Source organism: Fulmarus glacialis, unplaced genomic scaffold, assembly GCF_000690835.1.
Source record: "Fulmarus glacialis isolate BGI_N327 unplaced genomic scaffold, ASM69083v1 scaffold29248, whole genome shotgun sequence".
Classification (NCBI taxonomy): domain Eukaryota; kingdom Metazoa; phylum Chordata; class Aves; order Procellariiformes; family Procellariidae; genus Fulmarus; species Fulmarus glacialis.
In genome coordinates this window covers 14277-36984 of record NW_009229350.1, presented here as the reverse complement: position 1 = coordinate 36984, position 22708 = coordinate 14277, and the positions used below count along the sequence as shown (strand labels likewise).

General features: G+C 42.6%; 1 protein-coding gene across 1 annotated transcript in view; it reads left to right on the top strand.

Annotated features, from left to right (window-relative positions):
* Positions 1 to 948: 948 nt before the first annotated feature.
* Positions 949 to 22708, top strand: part of KIAA0319L (KIAA0319-like ortholog) — a 30745-nt gene continuing 8985 nt past the window's right edge. The window contains exons 1-10 of the mRNA XM_009583845.1: positions 949 to 1090; positions 7009 to 7706; positions 13069 to 13360; positions 15470 to 15571; positions 16427 to 16524; positions 17721 to 17808; positions 19097 to 19189; positions 19869 to 20001; positions 21134 to 21362; positions 22440 to 22563. Coding sequence (XP_009582140.1) covers positions 949 to 1090; positions 7009 to 7706; positions 13069 to 13360; positions 15470 to 15571; positions 16427 to 16524; positions 17721 to 17808; positions 19097 to 19189; positions 19869 to 20001; positions 21134 to 21362; positions 22440 to 22563 — 1999 coding nt within the window. The remainder of the gene's footprint in view (positions 1091 to 7008; positions 7707 to 13068; positions 13361 to 15469; positions 15572 to 16426; positions 16525 to 17720; positions 17809 to 19096; positions 19190 to 19868; positions 20002 to 21133; positions 21363 to 22439; positions 22564 to 22708) is intronic.

The following is a 22708-nucleotide window of genomic DNA, read 5'->3' as shown; positions in this document are numbered from 1 at the left end:
GGCTGAACAGCCGCGGGTTGATGAGCCCCCCGAGGTTCTCCTCCTGTGCCCATCCCTGTCAGTGCTCCTGCAGCTCACGGAGGGTTGAGTGAAATTCCTTCGAGGTTTAACGAACGATGAGTCTTTATGCAATGCACTGATAGATCTCTGACAATGTTCCCTTTTGATTCTTCAGAAATGGCAGATTTAACTCCTTGTGCCTGATGGTGCTTCATTACTCTTTGAAAATAGGTCATATTTATTACTTGTGAAATAATTAATGTTTTCATATCACATCACCTAGAGCTAATTTAGATTTCAGTAACATATGAGGCTGTAAAAGAGCCCTTGGCATTAGAAAGGCTGATAAGGAGCATCAATGCTTTTATGATCTGTGCCCTGCGGAGCAAAATATGAGGCAAAACAGGTCTTCAGCTCCGTGTTTCTCAGCGTGGCTGTCTTCTTGTTTCTGTTTGTTTCTGGCTGGTACCAGCCAGCACTAACATGCAAGCGATGACATCGCCAGGCAGATGTGCTGGGTTTATCAGTGCCAGTGTTATGCTCGTGGTGCTGGCCGGGTGTCTATTCCTTGTGGTATATTTGAAACTGAAATTTCCCAAATGCATGTTTGGAATCCAGTAGACTCGGATATTATATGTTTTGCCACTGAAAGTGGTGGTCTGGAGGGGGAAATCACAAGGGTAATGGGAAGGGCCATTGTGGTGGCCCACTGCAGTTCAACCCTGGAAACTTTGCTACTACGGATTTCACTTTAGTATCGTGTATTGATAGTTACTTAGCAGCAGCTGGACTAAGTCACAGCAGATAAGACATTCCTTTTCCTCCGCAAGTGCTCCATGCTCTTCATAATGTCAACTGAATCTGTGCAAGAACGTATCAATTGCCAGGGGATGTTTTGTGTTTCATATCTTGTATGTTTCTAGAACCCCGCTGCTGCCCACAAAGGCCATGGAGAAGAGGTTGGAAGCCAAGTTCAGCATTAGCGCCCGATTTCTGTCACGATACTGCCTGGGAAAACCTGCGAGGGAGCTGAGAAGTCTGCAGCTGTTCTACCTGTGCGCTTGCCTGTGTGCCTTGTGCTCCTCAGCAGGTGATTCTTCTGTTCTGTCTGGGACTGTGTCTGTATTTTTTATGATATTTATCCCTCTCGCTTGTTTAAAGTATTCTACGAGGAAGGTGAAAATATTGCTGCTAGACATTGTAGCTGGTTTAAAAAACAAACAAAACCCCACCCTTAATAGTTACTAGATGAGCTGTCAAAAGGGTAGGAGAGATGTGGAGCATGAGGGGGTCACTTCTCATAACACTGTATTGCTCCTATAACCAACTGCTATTCTGAGTAACCAGGAGGTCAGCAGCAGGGTGTCTGTCTGTCCCACGCAGCTAGTGGTGTACATCTTCACACGCGGTGTTGGCTTTCAGGCACTTGCTTGTTATCTCAGAGAGCTTTCTCTGAGCTGAGAATCTTTTCTGCAAAATGAACAAGTTATACTCTGCAAAATAATTTCATCTAAGGAATACCTGAAGCAAGTTGGGAAGGCAGGGACATTTTTTAGCCCTCAAATGTTTAAGACTCCGCAAACGCAGTATGTCAATAATCTGTATTTGCCTACAGGCAATTATTATGTTTGGTTTTTTATTTCCTGTTCAAACTTGAGTAACTAACCTCCTGCTCAAGTAAACAACCAAGTTAGTGGCTTGTATGGAAGTTTTCACGTAATGGATTGTGTGGGGTTTTTTTTATTTAAAAAGTTCAGATTCTGACTTTTCAGAGAGATGTGTTAAGTTCCTGTGAGTGTTTTGAGGCCACATCTTCACCAAGAGGTGGTATTTTTCCCACGCGTGCATGTAGCATTCACCAGATCCTAGTTAAGAAAGTTTGTTCTGTGTCTTGTTTCGGTTTTGTTTTTTTCTTTCTTTTTTCAAGTTGTAGTGAATTATAGGTTTGGGGCAGTGGTATATATCAGTATATATCAACCTGTGTGACAGCTGCCAGCTGCTTTCTTTTTGCTGGAAGGCTGCTATGTCTTGATGGTAGCAAGATTTGAAAAGGGGGTTGTTTTGCTTTGTTTCTTGGTTATGTGGACATGTTCTCTAGGCTGCTGCAGTGTCTCTGTTGTTTCACCAGGCCTTCCTGGACACTTACCGAGTGACAGATTTGATTAAGCTAATGAGCTGCGTGACCTTAATTTGCTAATTTAGAACCTAGAAAGACATATTTGTATTCCTGGTCCTAGCCAAGGGTCTTCAGTGCTGTGTGTTTGGATGGTGTGTCAGGTGGATTGCGTGTTTCCTTGTAGACTGGGCTTCCTGCATGGCGTTTCCTGTCTTTAGTAATATCTTAGAAATCTAGAGCTAGAGCTGTGAATCCTGTGTCACTCTTAGAGGGTGTTCCGGACTGTGCTGCAGTGTTTGAGGGCTGGTCTGCTCGGGAGAGTTAAAATCATGGAGGCTGATGCGTGTGCGAAAGTAAATATAATTATATGTGACATAGTTATCCTGATGTAGACACTTTTTCCATTGTAGAGTTTTTGTTCTTTTGGTCTTGTTTGTGTCACTTAGGCAGCAGAGTTTGTTAAACTGAAGAGGAATTATGGCTGCCTAGAAATTAGTGTGGTCACGTGGAGTTGCGTAAGAGGAACTATGTTGACATAATTGGTTACATGTGACAGATTTAAAAAGTCTATAGAGTCAAGTCCTAATCATTAATCTGATATCAGGAGGGATTAACTGCCTGAGCAAGTCTGTGAACCTGAGCTTATTAATAGAAACTGTTTGTGTCTGTTCCATTCCCCTGCTGTTCAGCAAAGCTGTGAGCTGCATCGCTGGGACAGGAACTCCCAAATTCCTGAGAAGAGCAGCGTTTTTTTGTACTAGGGAAGAAAAAAATGACAAAAACAATATTAAGAAGTGACTAAACACGCCCACTGTGCAGGCGTCTTGTGATTTGTGTTGTGCTAGGCTGGGTAGGCTGCTGGGGCTTAGGAGGGAACTCGTCCTCAGGGACATTCCTGCCGACGGGTTTCTCGTGCTTTTCTGTGAAGCTGCTGGCATTGCTGCTGTCAGTGACTGGATTTACTGGCCTGCTGGTCTGACCCACCCTACGAGTTCCTGCACGCCTGTGGTGGCCTAGGGTCCAGCACGAGGAACTGGAAGGGACTGGACAGGCTGCGCTCTCAGTAAACAGGAGTTAGTAACTCTGCCGGTACTCACAGCTGCCTTCTCTCATTTGGTGCAGGACCATGTCCACGTAGTGCAGGTGCTGCACCAGATTCTGTGGAGGTCCCCATTTGCAAGACTGCGAGTAGTAACGTGTGGCTTCTCGTCACAACAATTCGTTTGGCCCGTAGCATGTTCCTGCAGGACTCTCAGGGAGGAAGTGTTTTGTGAACAGGCTGGGTGTTCTTTCTGTGAACATCTTTCCAGAGATGAAATGCAAGTGTAGACTGAGGAGCTCTGCTTTCGCCATGGCACTTACGTTCAGACAACTCTATTTGTGATGCCCACCAAAGACCATGGGACTTGTTAGATGAAAGTCAGTATGGTTCTGTGGAAAATGTACATCTAGAATGCTGGGCTGGCGTGTTGTGAGTTGCCTGTTCACTTCTATCGTTCCTGAGAGTTAACTGAGTTTTAAGTATCCATGTACAGCAATTCAGAAGCCATATTGGCTAATTTCAAATAAACGTATCCTAGGTGGGCATTAGCAGGGTTCTGGAAATGAAATCTGGCCAAAATGTAATTCAAATCTCTGCGTCTTGATTTAGTGGGTTAAAAGAGAAGCAGAATGCTTTCAGCACGGTAGCGTTGTGTCATCTGGGCTAAGTCATGGCTCTGGCATACCTAGTAGATGCTTATGGGGGTTCAGGTTTTACATTTTAGACGAATAAATACAATACTTGTATGTAGTGATTTTTCACAAGGGATATCTTCCCTGGGAAAACTTTCTTTTAAATATGTCCTATTCTGTTTGTGCTTAGTTTTAAGCCTGTTATTAGAAAGCTGCTGCTGAATATCAGTAGGTTCTGTATCAAGCCTTAATTTGAGTAGTATGTATGAGCCAGTGCTGACATCTAAGGAGAGATGGATGAGCAGTGGTCAGGGAGGAGGAGGGATTTTAAGGATGTGGGAAGCAGCGCAGTTCCCTTTTGCACAGGATATATTAGGGACAGTGCTTCACCTTTAACAGAAAGTGAACTTTTTTTAGGCTAAATTGAGTCTTAATGGATAAGATCCTCTCAAAATTCACAACGATAGTATTATCTTTCCATTTGTTACTTGTTTCTCTAAGTCTGGGGGCCTGTATATACACACACGTACCTTTTGTGTGTACACACATGTACCTTTTGTGTGTACACCCTTTCCACCCTGTCCTCTGTCCTAATTCCAAGCCCATCAGGTTAATGCCAGGTGCTTGTCCCTGCCTGTGTGCACAGTCGCGTCAGGGTGACTGTCAGTCCAAGCACTTCGGCGTGTAATGAGGTCGGTTGTTGCCCGGGGCAGACAGGCTGCCCGTCTGCTTGCTCTCAAGGAAATGCTGTGTGTTGATGAAGTGTGACAAGGATGGTGCTGATTTTAAAGGTGCTGTTGTCAACTTCTCTGTCTGTTGAACATAGGCAAAGTTTCATTTACACATTGCAGTTAGACATTTCTCAAGTGAAGAGCTTCCCCTCCTTCTGTGAAGTTGTGGGTTCAGACACCCATAGGGAGCTCTGGTCCCCTGTGACTTGGTCACAGATCTCGAGTGCATTCTGTTGCAGATGATTCCAGCTTTCTGGAGCCTTGTCTTCAAACTACCTTTGCTGAGCTGGCTTCATAATCTATAAATAACACTTTTGCTTCCTGCTTTCTGAAGTCTCAAAAACAACTTTTCCTCGTGATGGTGTGAGTTCCCTTTTTGGGTTGAAATTCTTGGTGTAGCAGGAGATTCCACACGAAAGGTACATGAATATGGCCATCAGCCTTTATTTTAAACAAGTGTCTAATCCATTCTGGGTGAGACAATCATTGTACGTGGATACCTTTAATGATCAGGAGTACAAAAGCTGTTACACCTGCTGTGGTGGTTGGGATAACTGAATTACAATGAAATATGTCCTCTGTCTTCCCCACTTGCTTTCTTTGGTCATATGAGGTTATCCAGGTCATACAAGGTTATAAAAGTGCTGTGATTTTCCCCTTCCTCCTGCACCTGGGGGATGGTGCAGGAGGAAGGGGAAAATCATAGCACTTTTATATCACTAACTTTGGGTATTAGCTATGATTCAGAGGGTCAGAGTTCATTGCCATCTCAGCAGTGTGAGGTAAGTGTCTTTGTGGCTGGAGTTTAAAGTCCTGAAGTCAAATGCTTCAAGTAGCCTAAAACAGCCAGAGTGGAAGACACCTGCATCCGTCTGTGGTGTTCTAGTCTCACAGAGAGTTTTCCAGGACTGGTGCTTCAGGATGTTGAGGTTGACGACTGCTTGTGAGCTCCAGACTTGATCAGAAAAATACTTCCCCCTCTGCACTTCTGTCTGTGTTGTGGTTGGCATTTGAAAAGCTTCCTGCTATGTGAGCCTGTTGTGGCTCAGCAGGGCTGTCGGAGTTGTGCTGGGCAGTGGGGAACCTTGCATGATTTCTTCCAAGAATCATAAAAAGCACTGCAGTGCCGTCACCAAATTACTTTTATTTGGTGGGTGAGACATGGAGATCTGTGTGGTCTTTCTCCTGTGCCTCAACATATTACATCTTTAACGTGTTTGTAACTTGGAAGTGACAAGAGAAGTGGAGTGAGAATTCTTCTCAGGGAAGAGAGATGGCCTCTACATCCATGCCTATTAATTTGTTTAGTTCCCACTGTAGTGAACATGGGTATAATGCAACATGAAGTCTGTATTCATTCAGAATTACTGGAATAGTAATATGTTACTGAACTTTTCTTTATATGCTGTCAAGGAATGGGGATCAGGGTATTATAATTTAAATTCAGACCTCTTTATTTTAACGGAGAAGAAAGTTTCCCATTTGTGTTGTGTTCAAGAACTCCATTCTTGACAGGCAGGGAGCTAGGTCTGGAGCATATTCTCTAGCTGCACTACTCAGAGTCCAGCGACATAATTTCTAAAGTAATCTTCCAGTGACCTGTTATCCCTTGGATGCTGAACACAGCACAGTGTAAAAGTCCCATAGGTCGTTAGTCTATTTTTAGGGAGTCCTTAATCTTCAGAGCTCTGAATTTTGGAAGCCTTTAATCTGTTGATCCCTGCAAGCACTCTAATTTTTTGTGCTAGGAAAGAAAAAAAATCCATATGCAAAGCAGTTGCTGCTTTACCACTAATCTGAGATCTGAAGTCACTTGACTCTTAAAAAACATGTTTGACAGATAGTTTCTCTTATAGAAAGCACCATGGTGGAGCGGGTGGCAAGGATAGGCCTTGCAGACCTCTGTTTTAGGAGATGTAATGACTTCTCAAATGGAGCAATTTCAGTCAAGTTGACTGACTTCAAACATCGGCATGGAAGAGGAAAACATGCCTTTATACTATGAACCAAGCCAGTGTCACTGTTCCAGAGCTCTCCTTCAAGGCAAACGTGGGCAGAGAGGCAATGCTGTTTACTGACTACAGTACGAAACTGCACTCGGGATTCCTGGGTTCAATTTCTGGCTCTTAACTTGCTGTGTAACCTTAGCCTCACTGTTCACTCTATGCCTTAGTCTTCTCTGAAACAGGAATGTTTCTGTTTTCACGTCTCTTGTTGTAGATGGATTTAGCTGCAGTGCTATCAAAAAGGGTGGTGGCCCTGTTGATAGGAGGCGCAGATAGTGAATTGTTGCTTAAAATCTTGTGCAAGTACTAGATACTGAGGGCAGGTATAGATTCCAAGAAGCCCCCATTTTATTGTCTTGTACCCTCTCTCCCCATTGCTTGTGTGCCCTGAATTCATCTTGACAATAGTGATGAGGATCTATTGTCCGCTGCTTTAAAGGATTGAGAATTGTCTTTATTTGTCTTCCCTCCCCTTTCCCAGATGCAAGCTGGAACAGATCTAAATGCAAGCCAGGGAAGATACTGTTTGGTGGCTGTTTGAGATCGTGGGAAGATCACCATTTACAGCTTCTGGAAGGATTTCATACTGTACGGTCCTGTCAGACTGCTTGCTGCCAGAGCCCCACCTGTGATGCCTTTTGGTTCTTGGAGAATATGTGCATCCAGGTGAATTGCACTATGCCTGGCATGTGTCAGGCAAACAGGACTGGCTTTTCTGACTCTGTTTTAGTGTTTTTAAAGAAATCAGAAAGCACAGAGCACTTCTTAAAGTTTCAAACGGAAGGTGATGTGAAGACCCGGTTTCACAAGTGGTTGGACTGGGGCATCCCTGTCCAGGGGAAAAAAAGACTGCGGAGGTCATTCCAGAAGTGGAGCTTGGCAGGTAACAGGGTGGAACTCCTGAAAAGGGATATAGCTGCGAGCCCCAGCAGTGAGGCTGCAGCCAGAGCATCAGACAGCAAATCTAGAAGCAGCCGAAGTGAAGCAGAGCGCTTGAAGGATCAAGTACTGAAGCACTTAGTGGCAGACAAGCCTGTTCCTGAAGGCCATCCAAATCAAAAGAAGGACTCGCTGACAAATGGACAGAATCCAGGAGAGCAGAAAACCAAAAGCCCGTTCCCTCCTAAAAGCAATAATGTGAATAAATCAAATGATGCAGACAGTGTCGGTTTGCCACAGGTAAGTGTGATTGCTGGGAGTGGAATGGGGTTTTCTTGGATAGCTGTCACCCTCCTGCTCAGTCTTGCTGTATGTAGACTTCGACTTAAAACTGCTTAAGTGATAGGGTACTTTTCTGGATGCCTGTTTTCAGCCTCCTGTCAACAAGGCAAGGCCAAGGGTTGGGTTTTTTATTTGGTTTTTGGGGGGTAAGGCTCCCCCCCCCGCCCTTCCTAGCTGGGATAAACTGTCTTTGGGAAGTTGAGGGGAGGTGGAGGTCATGATAATGCTTGTCCTTTGTGTAATCACACAGTGTACTTGCCAGATGAGAAGGAAAGGTGAGATGTGATGTCGGTGGGAAGTGCCTGGGAGTTGAAAACTGTTACCTGTAAAAGTACTTTTTTAGATCCACAAAATAAAATAAGCTGTTTTCCTTTGAGTGCTAAATTGAGGCAGTTAAATACGTTATTTTATAGACTCATGCATAGAGTTTCCAGTGTACTTTCATGTCAGCCTGCTTGCTTGAGCTGGCATCTTAATGCCAACTTTTTTGTTCTGTTTTTAAGACTGCTTCAGTTTCTCAAATCCACAAAAGCTTACATTGGCATTGGTTGAATGAAACCAGTTTAGTCTGTACTCCAAACATGTACAATGTTAATCTAGTAAATCTAGATGTTAAGGAGAAATTGGCACATTTCAATTGTTAAATGGTGTTTGTCGTTTTAAGTCTGCAAATAGTTTTTTGAGCCTTATCATACAAAAAAGCCTATGCACTTGTTATGGTGAAATAGAAAGAATTCTACTTTGTGAAACTGTTCTTTAAATACCCTTTGCCATGTTTCTAAGATTTGGCACTGTTGAAGCCTGATGCCTTTTCCTGTAGTTAGATTCTTGTTCTGGAAACTTGACTGAATTTATTTCTTTCCCTTGTATTCAAATCTTGGTTCCAGGTAGGGCTGTGACTGGTCTGAGCCACCACCCTGCAGAGCAGGATGTGGAGAGCAGCCAAGGGACACCGCTGAGAGCTCCAGGGCAACCCGGGTGGTGTGTGAAATCATGCACTAAAACTTTACAAATGTTTGATTTTCCAGAACCCCACAGCATTTAGGGCTGACTCAAGATTTCAGTTTTCTCTCTCCCCTGCAGTATTGCAGCATTTCCACTCTGCCTGTTCTTTCTTCCTCTTAATTTACACAGTGAGATTTACACAGTGACCCCATTCTCTCAGTTGTTACGCATGCAACGTCTGGGGAGACTTCTTCACAGCCAGTCTTAAATGTCTTCTGTTGCTCTTGGGTAATAGTTGTTATATGTCCCTGCTTGTTTGAAGTGTTGCATTCTGAGTTGTATTATTACTGTTCGGTGCCTCTCCAGTAAACTGGTTGCAAATATGAAATTATGTGGATTAATCAGCTTCTGAATATTGCTGAGTATCCAGGATTTCCCATCTTTAGGAAGCACTCTCCATTGTCATTAAGGTGCACTGTCAGATGTATCCTGGGGAAAAGTTTTTCTTCTCCTTACTGGTTTTTGCTAGTAGGAAAGTCTGAATCTCTTGGAAAAATGCAGGTTCACCAAAATAAAAACTTCTTACTAAAATATATTTGGCTGTGATGGAATTCCTGGCAGTCACATTTTTGAGGTTTAGGATATAGTTTTTGAGGAGGAGAAAGAATTAAAAAATCCACCTTAACAGGAGTATTGAGCTGAAGCTGGTTCTACCCAGCCCTGGGCTAATTCCTTGATTATTGAACCATCCAACTTTCACTGGCAAAATATAAGGCAAGCTATGCAGCTGTCCTTGCATTGCTGATCTGAGAGCAGTTTAATTTAGGCCAAGGATATAACATTCAAGGCTGTGTACTTGGGACGTGGCCAGCCTTTGCAGGAGGGAGATGCTAAAGCAGGGAGTTTTCCAAGTTGGGTTGGTTATGGGCCAGAGTAAGTAAAGTTGCACACATGCTGAAATCAATAGAATTTCACCTGGGCTAGATTTGGTCCAGTGCATGGAACACATGGCTTCAGCAGGTGAATGCCGTGCATTTAAAAATACTGTATTCTTAAAGAAGGTTTGGCAGGTGGGCTGGAAGGTGGGGAGAATACTGGACCATTACTGCATGCAAAGCAGTTCATACCTGAAAGCATCAAACATCTGAAGTGGGGCAGGACATTTGAGGTCAAAGTGGCTCTTAACTTCTCTCTAGAGGAGGAGAAAGAAGTTAATGGGGATATTCTCCCCTTTTGTTGACAAGCATTGAATGTGTGGCGAGGCAAATCTTTTCCTTTGCTCGTAGAGACTCAGGGAGAAGTCAAGTGACTGTTTTAGGAAAACATTGCCTCACTGAGTTTTAATTTTCCTCTTGCGGTTCTGATAGCTCCATAGCCATCTGCAATGTTCTTTGCTAATGTGCAGCTAGCATTAATTTGTTGTTTTACTGTATCCATGCTATAGAGCCAGAGATGGGTGAAGGAGAGTGTACCAGGATAAACCGCAGTGCACCCTGCTCATCAGCCCTTAACTAAGGAAGAGAAATTTGTGCTTTTCCATGAAAGTGAGTGACATTTTCCAGGCACCAATTTTTTTTTGCCTCGTTGTAGAAATACTTGTCAATATTAAAATACAGCAATGCATTTAATAGCCAGTCAGGAGAAGTATTTAAGTGCAGTACTGCTGATGAGAAGGGCTGCTGCAGCACTGCAACAGCTCTGCAGGCAGACTATGGAAAAAGCTGCAGCCTTTAAAGTGGAGTTGTTACAACAGAGCCAGAGAGCTCATTCTAGCACTCACAATTCTGGCTATTAGTGTTTGACTCTTGCTGTTATGCTTCCTGCTAGTGCTGGGTGCTTTTTACTCTACGAGGAAGGAGGAAGGGTCTCTCTTCACAGCCAGCACTAATTCTGTAATGGTTTGTGATGTTACCCACATTTTTGTGTCTTAAGGGTCTTCACAGACAAAGCACCTAGTGCAAATGACTAAGGAAACAATCTAAGCTGAAAGGAGCCTATGTTGTAAATTCAGATCAGGCTCAGCCAAGTAAGGCCCATTTAAATTAAAAAATAAAAGAAAATTCCAGAACACAGGTATTTTTCTTTCAAGTAACTTAGGTTCAGTGCAGGTTCTGATGCACATAGCTGTTCTAGTTCCATCTTACAGGCATAGAACTCTCAGACAGGGAGACCAGGTCATTTGTCCCAGGCAAAAGGCAGTTAAGGATCGGAATCAAAAGTGTCTGATACTCCTACATTCACTCAGGCCAATATGCCACTTCTCTCTATTTTCTAAGCTAATAAGATAGGACAGCTGGCAAACTTCTAGTCTCCTCCTCCTTTATCCCCAAGAATGAAATCTTCTGTTCTTTGCTTTAAAGAATTCCTGGTTATGGAGTAAAGATAAGAAATGTCTCAGCTTGCAAGCATTAGAGGCATTTTTGACTGTTATGTTGCCCCAGGCAAATTATCTAATTCAAGCTCTCCGCAGACATTTGGCTGTCAATTCATCCTGAAGACTTCTGGGAGGAAGAGGATCTCTCTTAACTGTAAAGTTTTTTGGTTTTTTTTAGTCATTAAAAAGTGAGTAGTCAAGGAAGCATCCAGCTCACTGAAAATATTGCCGAGTAAAGCGGAGACTCGGCTGCTGTGCCCAGCGGGTGGATGCTGGTCTCCTGCCTGCTGTTTGTGACAGCTGTTCTTGTGACCTGTCTGTGTTGATGCTTGCTAAGCAAAAAGTGGTTCCCCATAGTGGTATGAAGTCACAGAGACTTTCTGCTCCTGTGCCTTTCCTAAAGAGTCTGTCTCAAGTGTCTGAGTTCCTGCCTGGCTGTTCCCCTCTTGTGCCAGTATTTCTAACTTTACCTTACTGGATTACTTGGCAAAAGGGAGTCAGTATCCTGAGTTGGCCAGAGTTATGGGTGGGTGTAAGGTGGTACTGCTTGGGACAGCCAATGAAGAGCAGCACAGAACAGTATGCCAGATTTTGCCTGCATCTTTGTTCCGAAGAATCCATAGTTTTGTTAAAGGAAGCCCATCAACAAGTAAGCAAATAGAGAAAAACAGCTTATGTCCATAACAATAACAAGTAGTGTTTGATTCTTTGGTCCATAAAGCTCAGACGTTAATCAAACATACAAATGAATTGAGATGTTTTAAATTCTGTGACTGAGGGAAAGTTAGCTGAGATATGGGGAGAGGAAATGATTTGCCCAAGACTGCAAAAAAACCTTCTTGCAGAGAAGCCTTCATTGCCTTCATTGCTACCCTTGGCTTGGCTGGTTGTTTAGTACGTGTAGCACAGCTTTATTTTTACAACTGGCATTCAGTGTTTTCTGAAGCCCAGCCCATTTACTGACCAGGATGTTGCCCACCGTGGTCCAGAGCATTTTTCCAGTTCCTGTTTCCTGGACTGAATGCCAACAGCATGGTATAAAAGCTTGAGAATATTTCCTCCAATATGAGCTTTTGATCAGCTCCTCTAGTGGGGAGTAGTGGTGGGCAATTCAGCTCCAAAACACTTCCCAAGTTAAAGATGGTAAATTGCTCCATTTTAAATATTTAGCAGATGTTCTCAAAATAGAGTTAGTTCAACAAAATGTGCTCCACACACGTACTTCATGGTGGAAGGTGAATTGTCAAGAGTATTGCCTGGCAGGCTAACAACTGGAATGGGGCTAGGTACTGTAAAAGGAATTTTCTGATGAAAGAAGGGAAATTGTTGCTGCCACTTTGATTATTTTCAATAAAGTGGCTCATCTTGTATGGATGTGAGCAAACTTTCTGCCCGCAAGCTCAGCTCCCTGCCCCAGCAGCGTCTCCTGTGGCATGCACGCAGGGAACTGTTTGTGTCAGGTCACCTTGCTTTGAAGAGTGATTCTTAAATAAATTTCCTCCTGCTGCAATGATTCGATGATTACATAAAAATGCCATTGCAATCCTCCTGCTTTGTGCTTGCCAACCGCACAGCTTTAGAAAAAAGGACTGCATGGCCAAAATAAATGGCCCAAATGAACGCCAGTTCCTGGTCCTGTTTCTTGCTTCTGTCTTATCCCACCTCTACGTTCTTTTAGCTCCACTCACTGCAATTTTGAACCTAGATCTTCTGTCATGTTTGCCACATCAACAGACATGGTACTTAAGATGCTGTAGTTAAATCTACGGTCTTAACCGGTGTTCAACTGAGCTAGAAATGGCCTATCTGCGGTGGAGGAAGAACATGGAGAAACAATTCAGAAGAGAGAAGAGGAAGCAGTAAAATATCCTGCTTCTGGGAAAAACAAACCAGAGACTTTTCAGCCTCCCTAACTGGAGGAGATGAAGTGCAACTTAAACACAGTAAAACAAAACTGACATTCAGTGTTCAAGTCAAACTAATCAACTTTTTTCTTTACAGATCCACACGGGAACATCTGCATCAGAACCATCAGTGTTGGCTACATTCTCCAGTCCTGTAGCACAGGGCTTGACAGCCACAGAGAAGACAGAGAAGCCTGGGCAGCCAGATGATGCTTCGGTCCATCCTGACTCCTCAGATATGTTGCCCACAGTCAGCCCCGTGCTGGGGAAAAGCACAACGAAGATGCAGACAGCTACTTCTGTGCCAAGTGGTGTTCCCACAAATGGCAGTGTTTCTACAATCCAGACCAACACTGCTGCATCACCAAGTACTACTGCCACCACACCAGGTGAGAACATGCAGTGCTCCAGCAAATGTCATCTGTTCAGGCTTTGCTGACAAGCCATTGCAGTATTGAAAAATACGAGATAATTTCAGAAATTATGGTACCTTTGAAAAAGTGCTGAGATACATGCTTCAGTGCACGTACTGGTTGAACTCCGGGGTTTCCCTCATGAGGTCTGAGAATGGGACTTTGGCATCATAAATCTGCATGTGACCATTGGGTCTATTTCCAGGAACAGCTTGAAAGTAATGGTGATATCTTAATTCCCAAAGTGAAAGTTGAGACGTGGTGCAAGGCATAGTCCTGTGAAGCATTCTTTCAGTAGTCTTGACACACGGCTCTCTATCAAGTTGAGCAGAAATCTTAATGTCGGCTGAAAATGGGGTGTAACTGATTCTTTTATCTTCTGTCCCTGAAATGTCAATGCACAGTTCAGCTATGGAGAGCAGTGTACTTGGCCATTAGCCCATGCTTTGCTTTGCAGTAAAATGATGTTTCTGTTTGCACTGGTGTTTCTTAAAACAAACTATTGAAAATGTATAAAAGCCAAAACGCACTTTGGACAGCTCTGTTAACTCACCCAGGCCATTAGCTCACCCTCTAAGGATGCGTACGTACATTGAATGGTGTATACTGGTCATGTGATATCTCAGAATTCAGTTAATCCAGTTTGCTGAAGTATTCACAGCTGAATTTCTTTCGAATTTAGGGTTCCTTTCCCTTACAAGGGAAAAAATGGAAAGTGTAAAGGAAATGCTGCATCCAAAGACATTTTTGGCAGGAAGCTCATTGGATGCTTGTGCTAACAAGTTAGTATTTACCCCAGCTAAAACTGGAAAATATATTTCAAATGTCTTCAGTGGCTTGTGTTGGAAAAGTAACGTAGCCAGGGCCTCCTTGTTTTGCTAAATAATACAAAGATGACGTGAAGGGTAGTTTTTCCAAGCGGGGTTTTGGTTTTTGTCTGTTTGTTGTTTTTTGTTTTTTTTTTTTTTCCTGCTCAGATCAGATTTCTTTTTGCCTTGGAACTCTTAGCAGCTGAAAGACTGATGGAGTTGTAATATCCCAGGATCTGGAGTAGTTGAGAGGGGAAAATGAGAATTTGATGAATTTGTTTTCTTTAGTTAACTGGTTAATTCCAGTAGCTAATAAACAGGTGGAAGAAAGGCTAAATGTTTAATGACATTTTCCCCATCTTTTTTAACTTGGATTTTTTGTGCATATCTCTGAAACATTGTCTTTGACAGGGTCAAACTAGGGTAAAGCAACTTTAATCTTGTTTTCTATGCATAATTCCCAGGCCCGATAATAAAAAGACAAAAATAAAGCAAATGGGGAGGGAAGAGTAGGATGAGGAGGCCAAGAGGTACTCTTAAGAAATGCGGTCAACTTTCTGGTCATCTTAATGCTAATAACAAGCAGGAAAAAAAATGTCACCAGCCATAGTTTTCAAGTCCTTACCCAGTAGTCTTTAAAAACAAACTATCTGTCAATTTATTTGAAATGGAATGGCAAGAAAAGTCTTAAGAAAGGGATGAAAAGAAACTACAAATAAAAGGAACAGGTTTGTATGTTGAGTTCCCATACTCTGTGGTAGCTATGCAGATTTAAAAATAAATCTCTTAGCCCCCAGGCGATTTTTCAAAAAAGAAATACCGTGGATTCTTCATATATTTGGAAGATCTGAAATTGCAGTTTGGTAAATAGCAGTGTTTGTCTTGCTGTGCAATGAGACTGCAGCTGGGTTCTCTGCCGAAAACCTGTCAGGTAAAACCCTTCCCATGCTCTGGACCTGGGTGAATACAGTCCCCTGTACAGGGCCGAGGGTCACATTTCAGCTCTTTAGAAAAGGTGCAGGAGCTGCGCAGTATCTGCAAAGAGAGAGAGATGACTGAGTAATTTTGGGCTTGTCTTAAAACCCCATTAGTGCTTTTGCATTAACAATGAGAGTGAAACCTGAAACAGGAGCTATATTAAGTGATGGGATGTTTACAAAATACAGCCATTTGTAGCTGGTTTTTAGTCCACAGACTCTGAAGCCAAGGCAGTTTTTACGTACGTATCTAATTTTTTTTCCTGTTCCTCTTTCAATTCTGTGTTTCTCCCTCTCAGTTATGAAGGAGCTAGTCGTTTCTGCTGGAGACAGCGTTGAAGTGACCCTGCCAAAGAATGAAGTTCAGCTGAATGCGTTTGTGCTTCCTGAACCACCACTTGGTAAGGCTTCCCTGGGAATTCTGCTAAGGGCTTATGATGGTGAAATGGCAAATAGGTGTTATATACAGCATTAAATAAGGACAATCTTGAAAATCTCTTTTGTCAGAGAACGCTTTCCTGTAGAAATTTTTCATTCTGTGCTATTACCTCATGCTGCTTCTCACAGAAAATAGCAAGACACAAAAAGCATTGAAAGTGCCACAAAGTCATTAGATTTGGGAGACTGCAGATTCTTAAAGTGGTATGTGAGAAAGCAGTGGATCTTCAGCATCTGTGATATTTACTGATAGGTGATAAGTTGTCTTAGCAAGTGATCTCTCATTTGGCAGATTTGTATCTGATTTGGGGGTTGACATGCTGAGGAACACATTTCTATACACTCCTCATTTCATCATGCAAATTGTTCACAGGTATTTGTAAAGTTCATATCTATAGCTCTGTCCACAGTGGCAGTGGGAGACTGCAGAGGAGAGGCAAGCATGTTACATGTTGTGCAGCAACAGGGATAGATGAATTCCTGTTCAAAAACTGGCGTTATGTTGTGTCTGCAGGATTTAAGGGCATAATAAGACTTTTCTCTCTTATTATCCTGGAGCTGTGATTGTTCCAAAGCTGTTTAATATCTTAGAGGCTGAAAGGTGGGTTTTGGCTTCAGAGTAAATGCATTTAGAAGCACAGAATGTCTCTTTTTCCTGGGTATATTCCCAAAAAGCTGCAGCCCAAACTCCAAGCTGTCTCATTTCTCCATAGTGCAGCAGAACGTGCCTTGTAAATGTTTAATACCTTTGCTTTTCTTTAGCATGGCAGAAAGGCAGTCTTTAAAAACAAATGTCTGGATCTTTTTTTTTTTTTAAGGAACCACTTATTCCTATGAGTGGGAATTGATTACTCATCCAAAAGACTACAGTGGAGAAATGGAAGGGAAGCACTCCCAGACCCTTAAGTTATCTAAGGTAAAACTTTTGCTGCTTCATATCGTGTTGTGTTAAATGCCAAGTGGAGAAGACGGGGACCCTGGCAGCCAGGAAAGACTTGTATGTGATTTCAGGATGAATAGGAAATTGCATGATGGGCAAGCAGCCAACATTCTAAGGCAAGCCCTATTTTAAGTCTTCTAAAAAGGAGATTGATCTGGCGTGAGGGAAAGAAGAAATTGATTTCAGGATTTAAAAGCTGTCTACAAGTAGTATGTCGAGCCATACAAATGGCACAATTTCACATTAACAAAGGGTTGTGAGTATTTCTGCTACTGAAATGGTGTGGTGGTCTGTTTACAGGTTACAAGGTTTGAAGCCTTGTACTACCCACTGAAAAAGGGACTTGCTGATTCCATTAATGAGAGCTGTGGAGTACCTTTTAGCATGTCCCTGGCTGCTGCTTTTAGACAAGCTCTAACAGTGAAAGGACTGCCGGTTTCTGCATATGGGGATTCTTAACAAGCAAATGGCTTTAAATGTTGTGTGAATATACAGTTCTGTATTTATGAGACATTCCTTTGAACATCTTGGATTCTGCTGCACGTGGAAAAAATCTACAGGCTTTAGTCACGATATCATGCAGAGAAAAGCCCTTCGAAAGGAGCGTTTCTATCTCTGTTAGGGTTTCAGCCTTTTGGATATCATGATTGTTGTCCAGCACCTGGTCCTTTGCCCTCTCATCTTGGTTCAACAGTGAATGAAGAAGAGGTGACTGCCTGACTCATCACCTAGAAGGAAGAGAAGAAATGTTTTCCTTTGTAAAAACACACAAGAAGAGATTTTCTTCTCTTACATGCAGCCTTTCTCATCTCAAATGCAATCTGCTAGTACAGATTCCTGTGGCCAGACAACCTGAACTAATCTCTGTTATCTCTCTTCTGTTTGCCTATTGTTGCTAGAAAATAAAGCTTGACTGACAATCCTGTGGCACCTGTGGTAGAAAGAAATATTAGTCTTTGGTTTCTGCATAGCCATTGTAAACTAAAAGATGTGTAATACCATTTTGGCATGGAAACCATCCTTTGCTGTGTATGCAGAGGTTGAAGCATAATTGCCTGTGTGTTATGCTGCTGATGTGCTACTGTGCCAAAGCATGGTAACTTGACCTTCTAATAGCTCCTGACAAGGTGCTACCATCCTGAAAGTAAATAATCTTTCGTGTTTACTTCCAGCTTACTGTTGGTCTGTACGAATTCAAAGTCGTCGTTGATGGTGAAAACGCACATGGAGAGGGTTACGTGAATGTAACAGTGAATCCAAGTGAGTTGGTGGAATTGTATCTTAAGTTCGTCTGTTTCTGACAAACCATGATACCTGTATCGTAGTGTTTTGCTTATTTGACTAGACCCTGGTTTAACATAGTGAAAATTTATTGTGCTTTGAACTCGGTATATATGTATGTGTATTAAGTAATTTCCGGAGATGTATGTGTATTAAGTAATTTCCTGAGATGTGAAACTATTGCTAATACACATAACTATTTCTGTGATAATGCCTACAGGCCAACCACTCAATAAAAGAGCTGGAATACTGATACAAAAGCGCTTAGCAAATGCCTTAGCCTGGAAAGCCACTGCTTCAATAAAAACTAGCTGTAATCGGGTAAAAAGCTTATAGCAGCAGGAGCAAAAAATGAGGGGAAGGCAGAGCTTTGAAGCTCCTTTGGAGGTTCTTTTCTTCCCTGTCTGGTAAAGAATATCATTCCCAACCACAGGCAGGTGAAGTCAAATGTCATTTCCTTACTGTAAGACATAGTTTGCAGATGAGCTGCTGTAGATACAGTAGCTTGTCCTGACTGTCTCACCAGGTCTTACTTTTTAGATGGCCTGTGTAACGAGGCAACCACAGGTTCTGCATCTCCTTTTATGTAAAAAACCTCTTTAATTTGCACACTTCAGCGAGACTTTTTCTACAACCTTTGTGGGCAAAGAAGTGCTCTTGCACGCCCTAAATTAGCAAGAGTGTGTGGCTGGCCTTCTGGATGCTGTTGCTGATCATTTCCTTATAAGCAGTGAATCTGCAGCTGGCAGCATGCATCAAAATCATTCATTTTTCAGAGCAGCAGCCAAACTTTGGCAACAGGCTCTAGGTGCTGCTCTGTTAGAATGGTCTGTGCTTGAATGCTTGACCCAGTATGGGAGAACTGATGCAGTGCAGCCATTTCCAAAGTACTGGTGTGGCGGCAGTTCACCTCCTTGTTTTTTTAAATCACTTTTGTTAGCACTGTTTCCCTGCACTGGTGTATAACTTGCTGAAAGCACGAATCACTGTTGTTGACGGTGCAGTTCTCCGCAGTCAGTCTGATCAGTGGCTGTCTTGGAGCTGTGTGGCACAGCAATTCCACTCTTTGGGCTCCTCTCCTGGACTCGCTGACTGCAGGACTGAGGGGGTAGATGGGGCTAGGGAGGGGGAAGAGGATGTGCAATATGTATTCTGCTTGCTACTCCTGATGCACAAAGGCAGAGTAGTTTTGCAAAGTTCCTTGGCCAGGGCTTTTTATCGTGATCTGCTTGTAGATGTTATTGTAACAGCTTGGGTGTTGTTGCAGAGCCTCGGGTGAATCAGCCTCCTGTTGCCATCGTGTCCCCACAGTTCCAGGAGATTTCACTGCCAACCATTTCAACTGTTATTGATGGCAGCCGTGAGTACCTGCTGTTTTAAATGCAGTAATCTAGCAAGCGTGGTTTCTGTGTGTTTGCTTCTGGGCTGGCCCTTTGGATAAAGTTTAAGAGGAACTGGCTGTGATACTATCAAACACACTTTAGTGAAAAGAATCACCCTCTCTTGCCAGGAGAGCGGAATACGCACACGACAGCACCTCTCCATGTTTCCCCTTTGAAGGGCACTGGCCTGAGCCAATCTCCTAAAAAAGGAAAAGATCTAGAGGTTGCTGCTTAGAATAAAAAAAATTACCTTCAGTCAAAATTACTAGCCTCTTGAGTTAAGCTTCAAACATATTAGTTAGCTAACACACCGCCTTTACTGATCCTGGCCTACACTAGAGTTTTTCAGGAATTTCTTTAAATATGTTCAGGTTGTCTTACCCCCAACTAGTATTATTTTGTTAGCATTTTGTTTTGGGTTTTTTTGTCTTCCCCCAGCACACATACAAACCTGGGATTAAGGGTGTTTGAGTATACCTGTGAAACAGAGGAGAGCATACAGTTTGGGTATCTGGGCATAATAGAGAGCTCTGGGCTTGGACCAAAATACCTTTGCCCACTAAACCCAATGCTGAAGTGGGGGACTAAACATCTGGGCTTTGTGAAGCAGCATTTTCTAACTCCTTGTATGTGCATTTTCTCCCATAATTGAAACAGAAAGCACCGATGATGATAAAATTGTCAGCTATCACTGGGAAGAATTGAAGGGTCCTTTGCGGGAGGAAAAAGTTTCTAGCGATACTGCCGTATTGACGCTGACCAACCTGGTACCTGGGAATTACACATTCAGGTAGGTTATACCTGGAAAAGTTGATCAGCTCTCATGTACAAGATTCCTGAAGTGTTAGTCTGGTTTAAAAAACAAACAAACAAAAACAAAACAAAAAAAAGCACCACAAAAAAAAAACCCCAAAACCCAAACCAACAAAACAACAACAGGGAGAGAACTCTGTTTTGTGATGTACTCCCTCCACTCCTACACTTTCAGGTAGTTGCATGGCTTTTCACTTCAGAAGAGATAAGCTATCCAGCTACTTCTTATTCTTAAGTTGTAGCACTGGTTTAAGATGATGGCAGAAGGGAACGTATGGTTTGCCAGCACTACAAAATGTCTCTTGAAATGTCAAATCTAAGCTATTTGGGTAAAGGCTTAGGAAGGAATGCAGTCTTTAAATCCAGTTTTTAAATGCAGTGTGTTTGTCCCAGGTAAGTGAATGAGGCCTAATGGTTTTCTGAGTAATAGATAGTAGCTGATTTTACTTTAATGTTTGTTCTATGTTTTTCCTTTGGTCTGCATTTTGGTGTGATGTCCATGCACTGCATCAGCAGATCTATTTAAAATAAAATAAACCTGAGTACCTATAACTGAACACTGTTTTCCTTTTAAGCAGTTGGTATATGGTAATCAGATCGATGTTCAAATCTAGATTTAGCAAAAAGCAGTTCTATTTTATGGTGCTAGCCTACCTGAAGAGGCATACTGTGTTCAGGCCACTTTTGTGAACTCCTGTGTCCATGTTAATGAATGTCTTCTATTCGGAGGCAGTGTCATACTCAGGGAGGTCTTTTCCATCACAACCGTGTATGTGAAAGCTGATGATCTTTCACTAGCACAGTTTTATCTTGGAACTAGTTGGTAGATTTCAAGTGAGAGATGGATGTGACTTGAATTTCTTGCATCGGTTTGAGGCTGATAATTGGGCTTGTGGGGGAAGTTTCTATTCAGAAAAAGCACAGTTGCCTCAAACCATAGGTTTTTTTCACTCCAGAAAAAAAACCACTATCCTGTCCTTGAAAGTGTCTTAAGTTTCTAACTCTTCTTTTGCATTTCAGTTAACTCCAGCCAGTGTTTTGTATTCAGCTCTGATAATCATGACTCTTCGCTGCTTTCACTTCTTTCTTTTTTTTTCTCCCCGCTTCAGTCTAACAGTAGTGGACTCAGATGGTGCCAGCAACTCCACCACTGCAAACTTGACTGTGAACAAAGCAGTGGATTATCCTCCAGTGGCAAATGCAGGCCCAAATCAAGTGATCACCCTGCCTCAGAACTCCATCACCCTCTACGGGAATCAGAGCACCGATGATCACAGCATTGTCAGCTATGAGTGGCTGCTCAGCCCGAACAGCAAAGGGAAAGTGATGGAGATGCAGGTCAGTGCAGGTCTCCCGTATTCATCCTGGATTACTCACTAGCTGGCTTTTTTTCTATAATCAAACCATTTTTCATTGACTGTTAGCAAATGTTTCATATAATCCTACAGAGCAAGCATGTGATGATTAAATATATACTTAAAACTAAATTCACATGAAGCTGGTATTGGCTTAGTGGCTGAGCTGGTGCACCAGTCTAGTCACAGGTTTTCAATGGCATCCTGTTTCCGTTCTTGAGCAATGCACTTTTAAATACTGCTCAGGAATGGAGGATCGAGAGAGACAGGAACTTTATGGCTTTGGATTCTGATGTCCCGTACAACAGGTCTCAGCACAACTTGATCACACCCATGTATCTCACTTTAACCTACGTGGCTGCTAGGGAAGTGTGTTCTTTCTCTGTTCAGTTACTGAATTCTCAGAACATTAGTGATAGCTAATCAATGATGGTATAATAAGGGTGCTTAAGTGTGATCAGCAGGTGTGGAAGCCAGACAGTGTGATCTTTTAGGTTACTATCCGTCAGGATGGCATTTAGATGCACAGGATAACCCGTTGTGCCAGGTCATGCATTTCCTAAGCTGGGCAAACACAATGGATTGGATCTTTTGAGTTGAACCTTGGAGTCTAAACTTTGCTGATACTGGCCAGACACTCCTCAGTCCTAAACAGTAAAAGCTGGAACTTGTTTCCATGTCATCATTTTTCTTTTAAAGATTATTATTACTGTCGAATTTATGGAATAAGAAAGTCCATGAATCAGGTTCACAATGTGTATAATTTGCACAGGACTCCCCAGAGGTTTTGCTTGCATTGCTAACTATTGAATCTGAAAAGCTCTGAACACCTATATGGCATTACTCTTGTTATGTTCCACAACAGTGTCCTTGTTGCTGTGCATAAATTTAGCTGTAAGTGCCTTGCATGCTTAAGTGGCGCAGGCTTCTGGCCTCATAACAGGAGTTAATAATAAGCCCCTAGAATCTGCCGATAATAGTTGTTTTAAAAGCAGAGTCTTCTGGTCTATCATCATCTGTGTAAAGATTCTTCTTAATACATGAATATGTTTTCTCAAAGGGGGTGAGGACACCAGTCTTACAGCTCTCTGCAATGCAAGAAGGTGATTACACTTACCAGCTAATAGTGACTGATTCTGCTGGGCACCAGTCCACTGCAGAGGTCACTGTGATAGTCCAGCCAGGTAAGCTGCCCTTAGCTGATTTTGCTACTTCCATTCCAGGGGTTTGAGGCGAGCATCAATCTATCAACGTACTCTAGATCTTATGGTAGCTTTGTGTTGCTTTCAGAAAAGCTGCTCTAATTTAGGACCATTCTGGACTGGTATG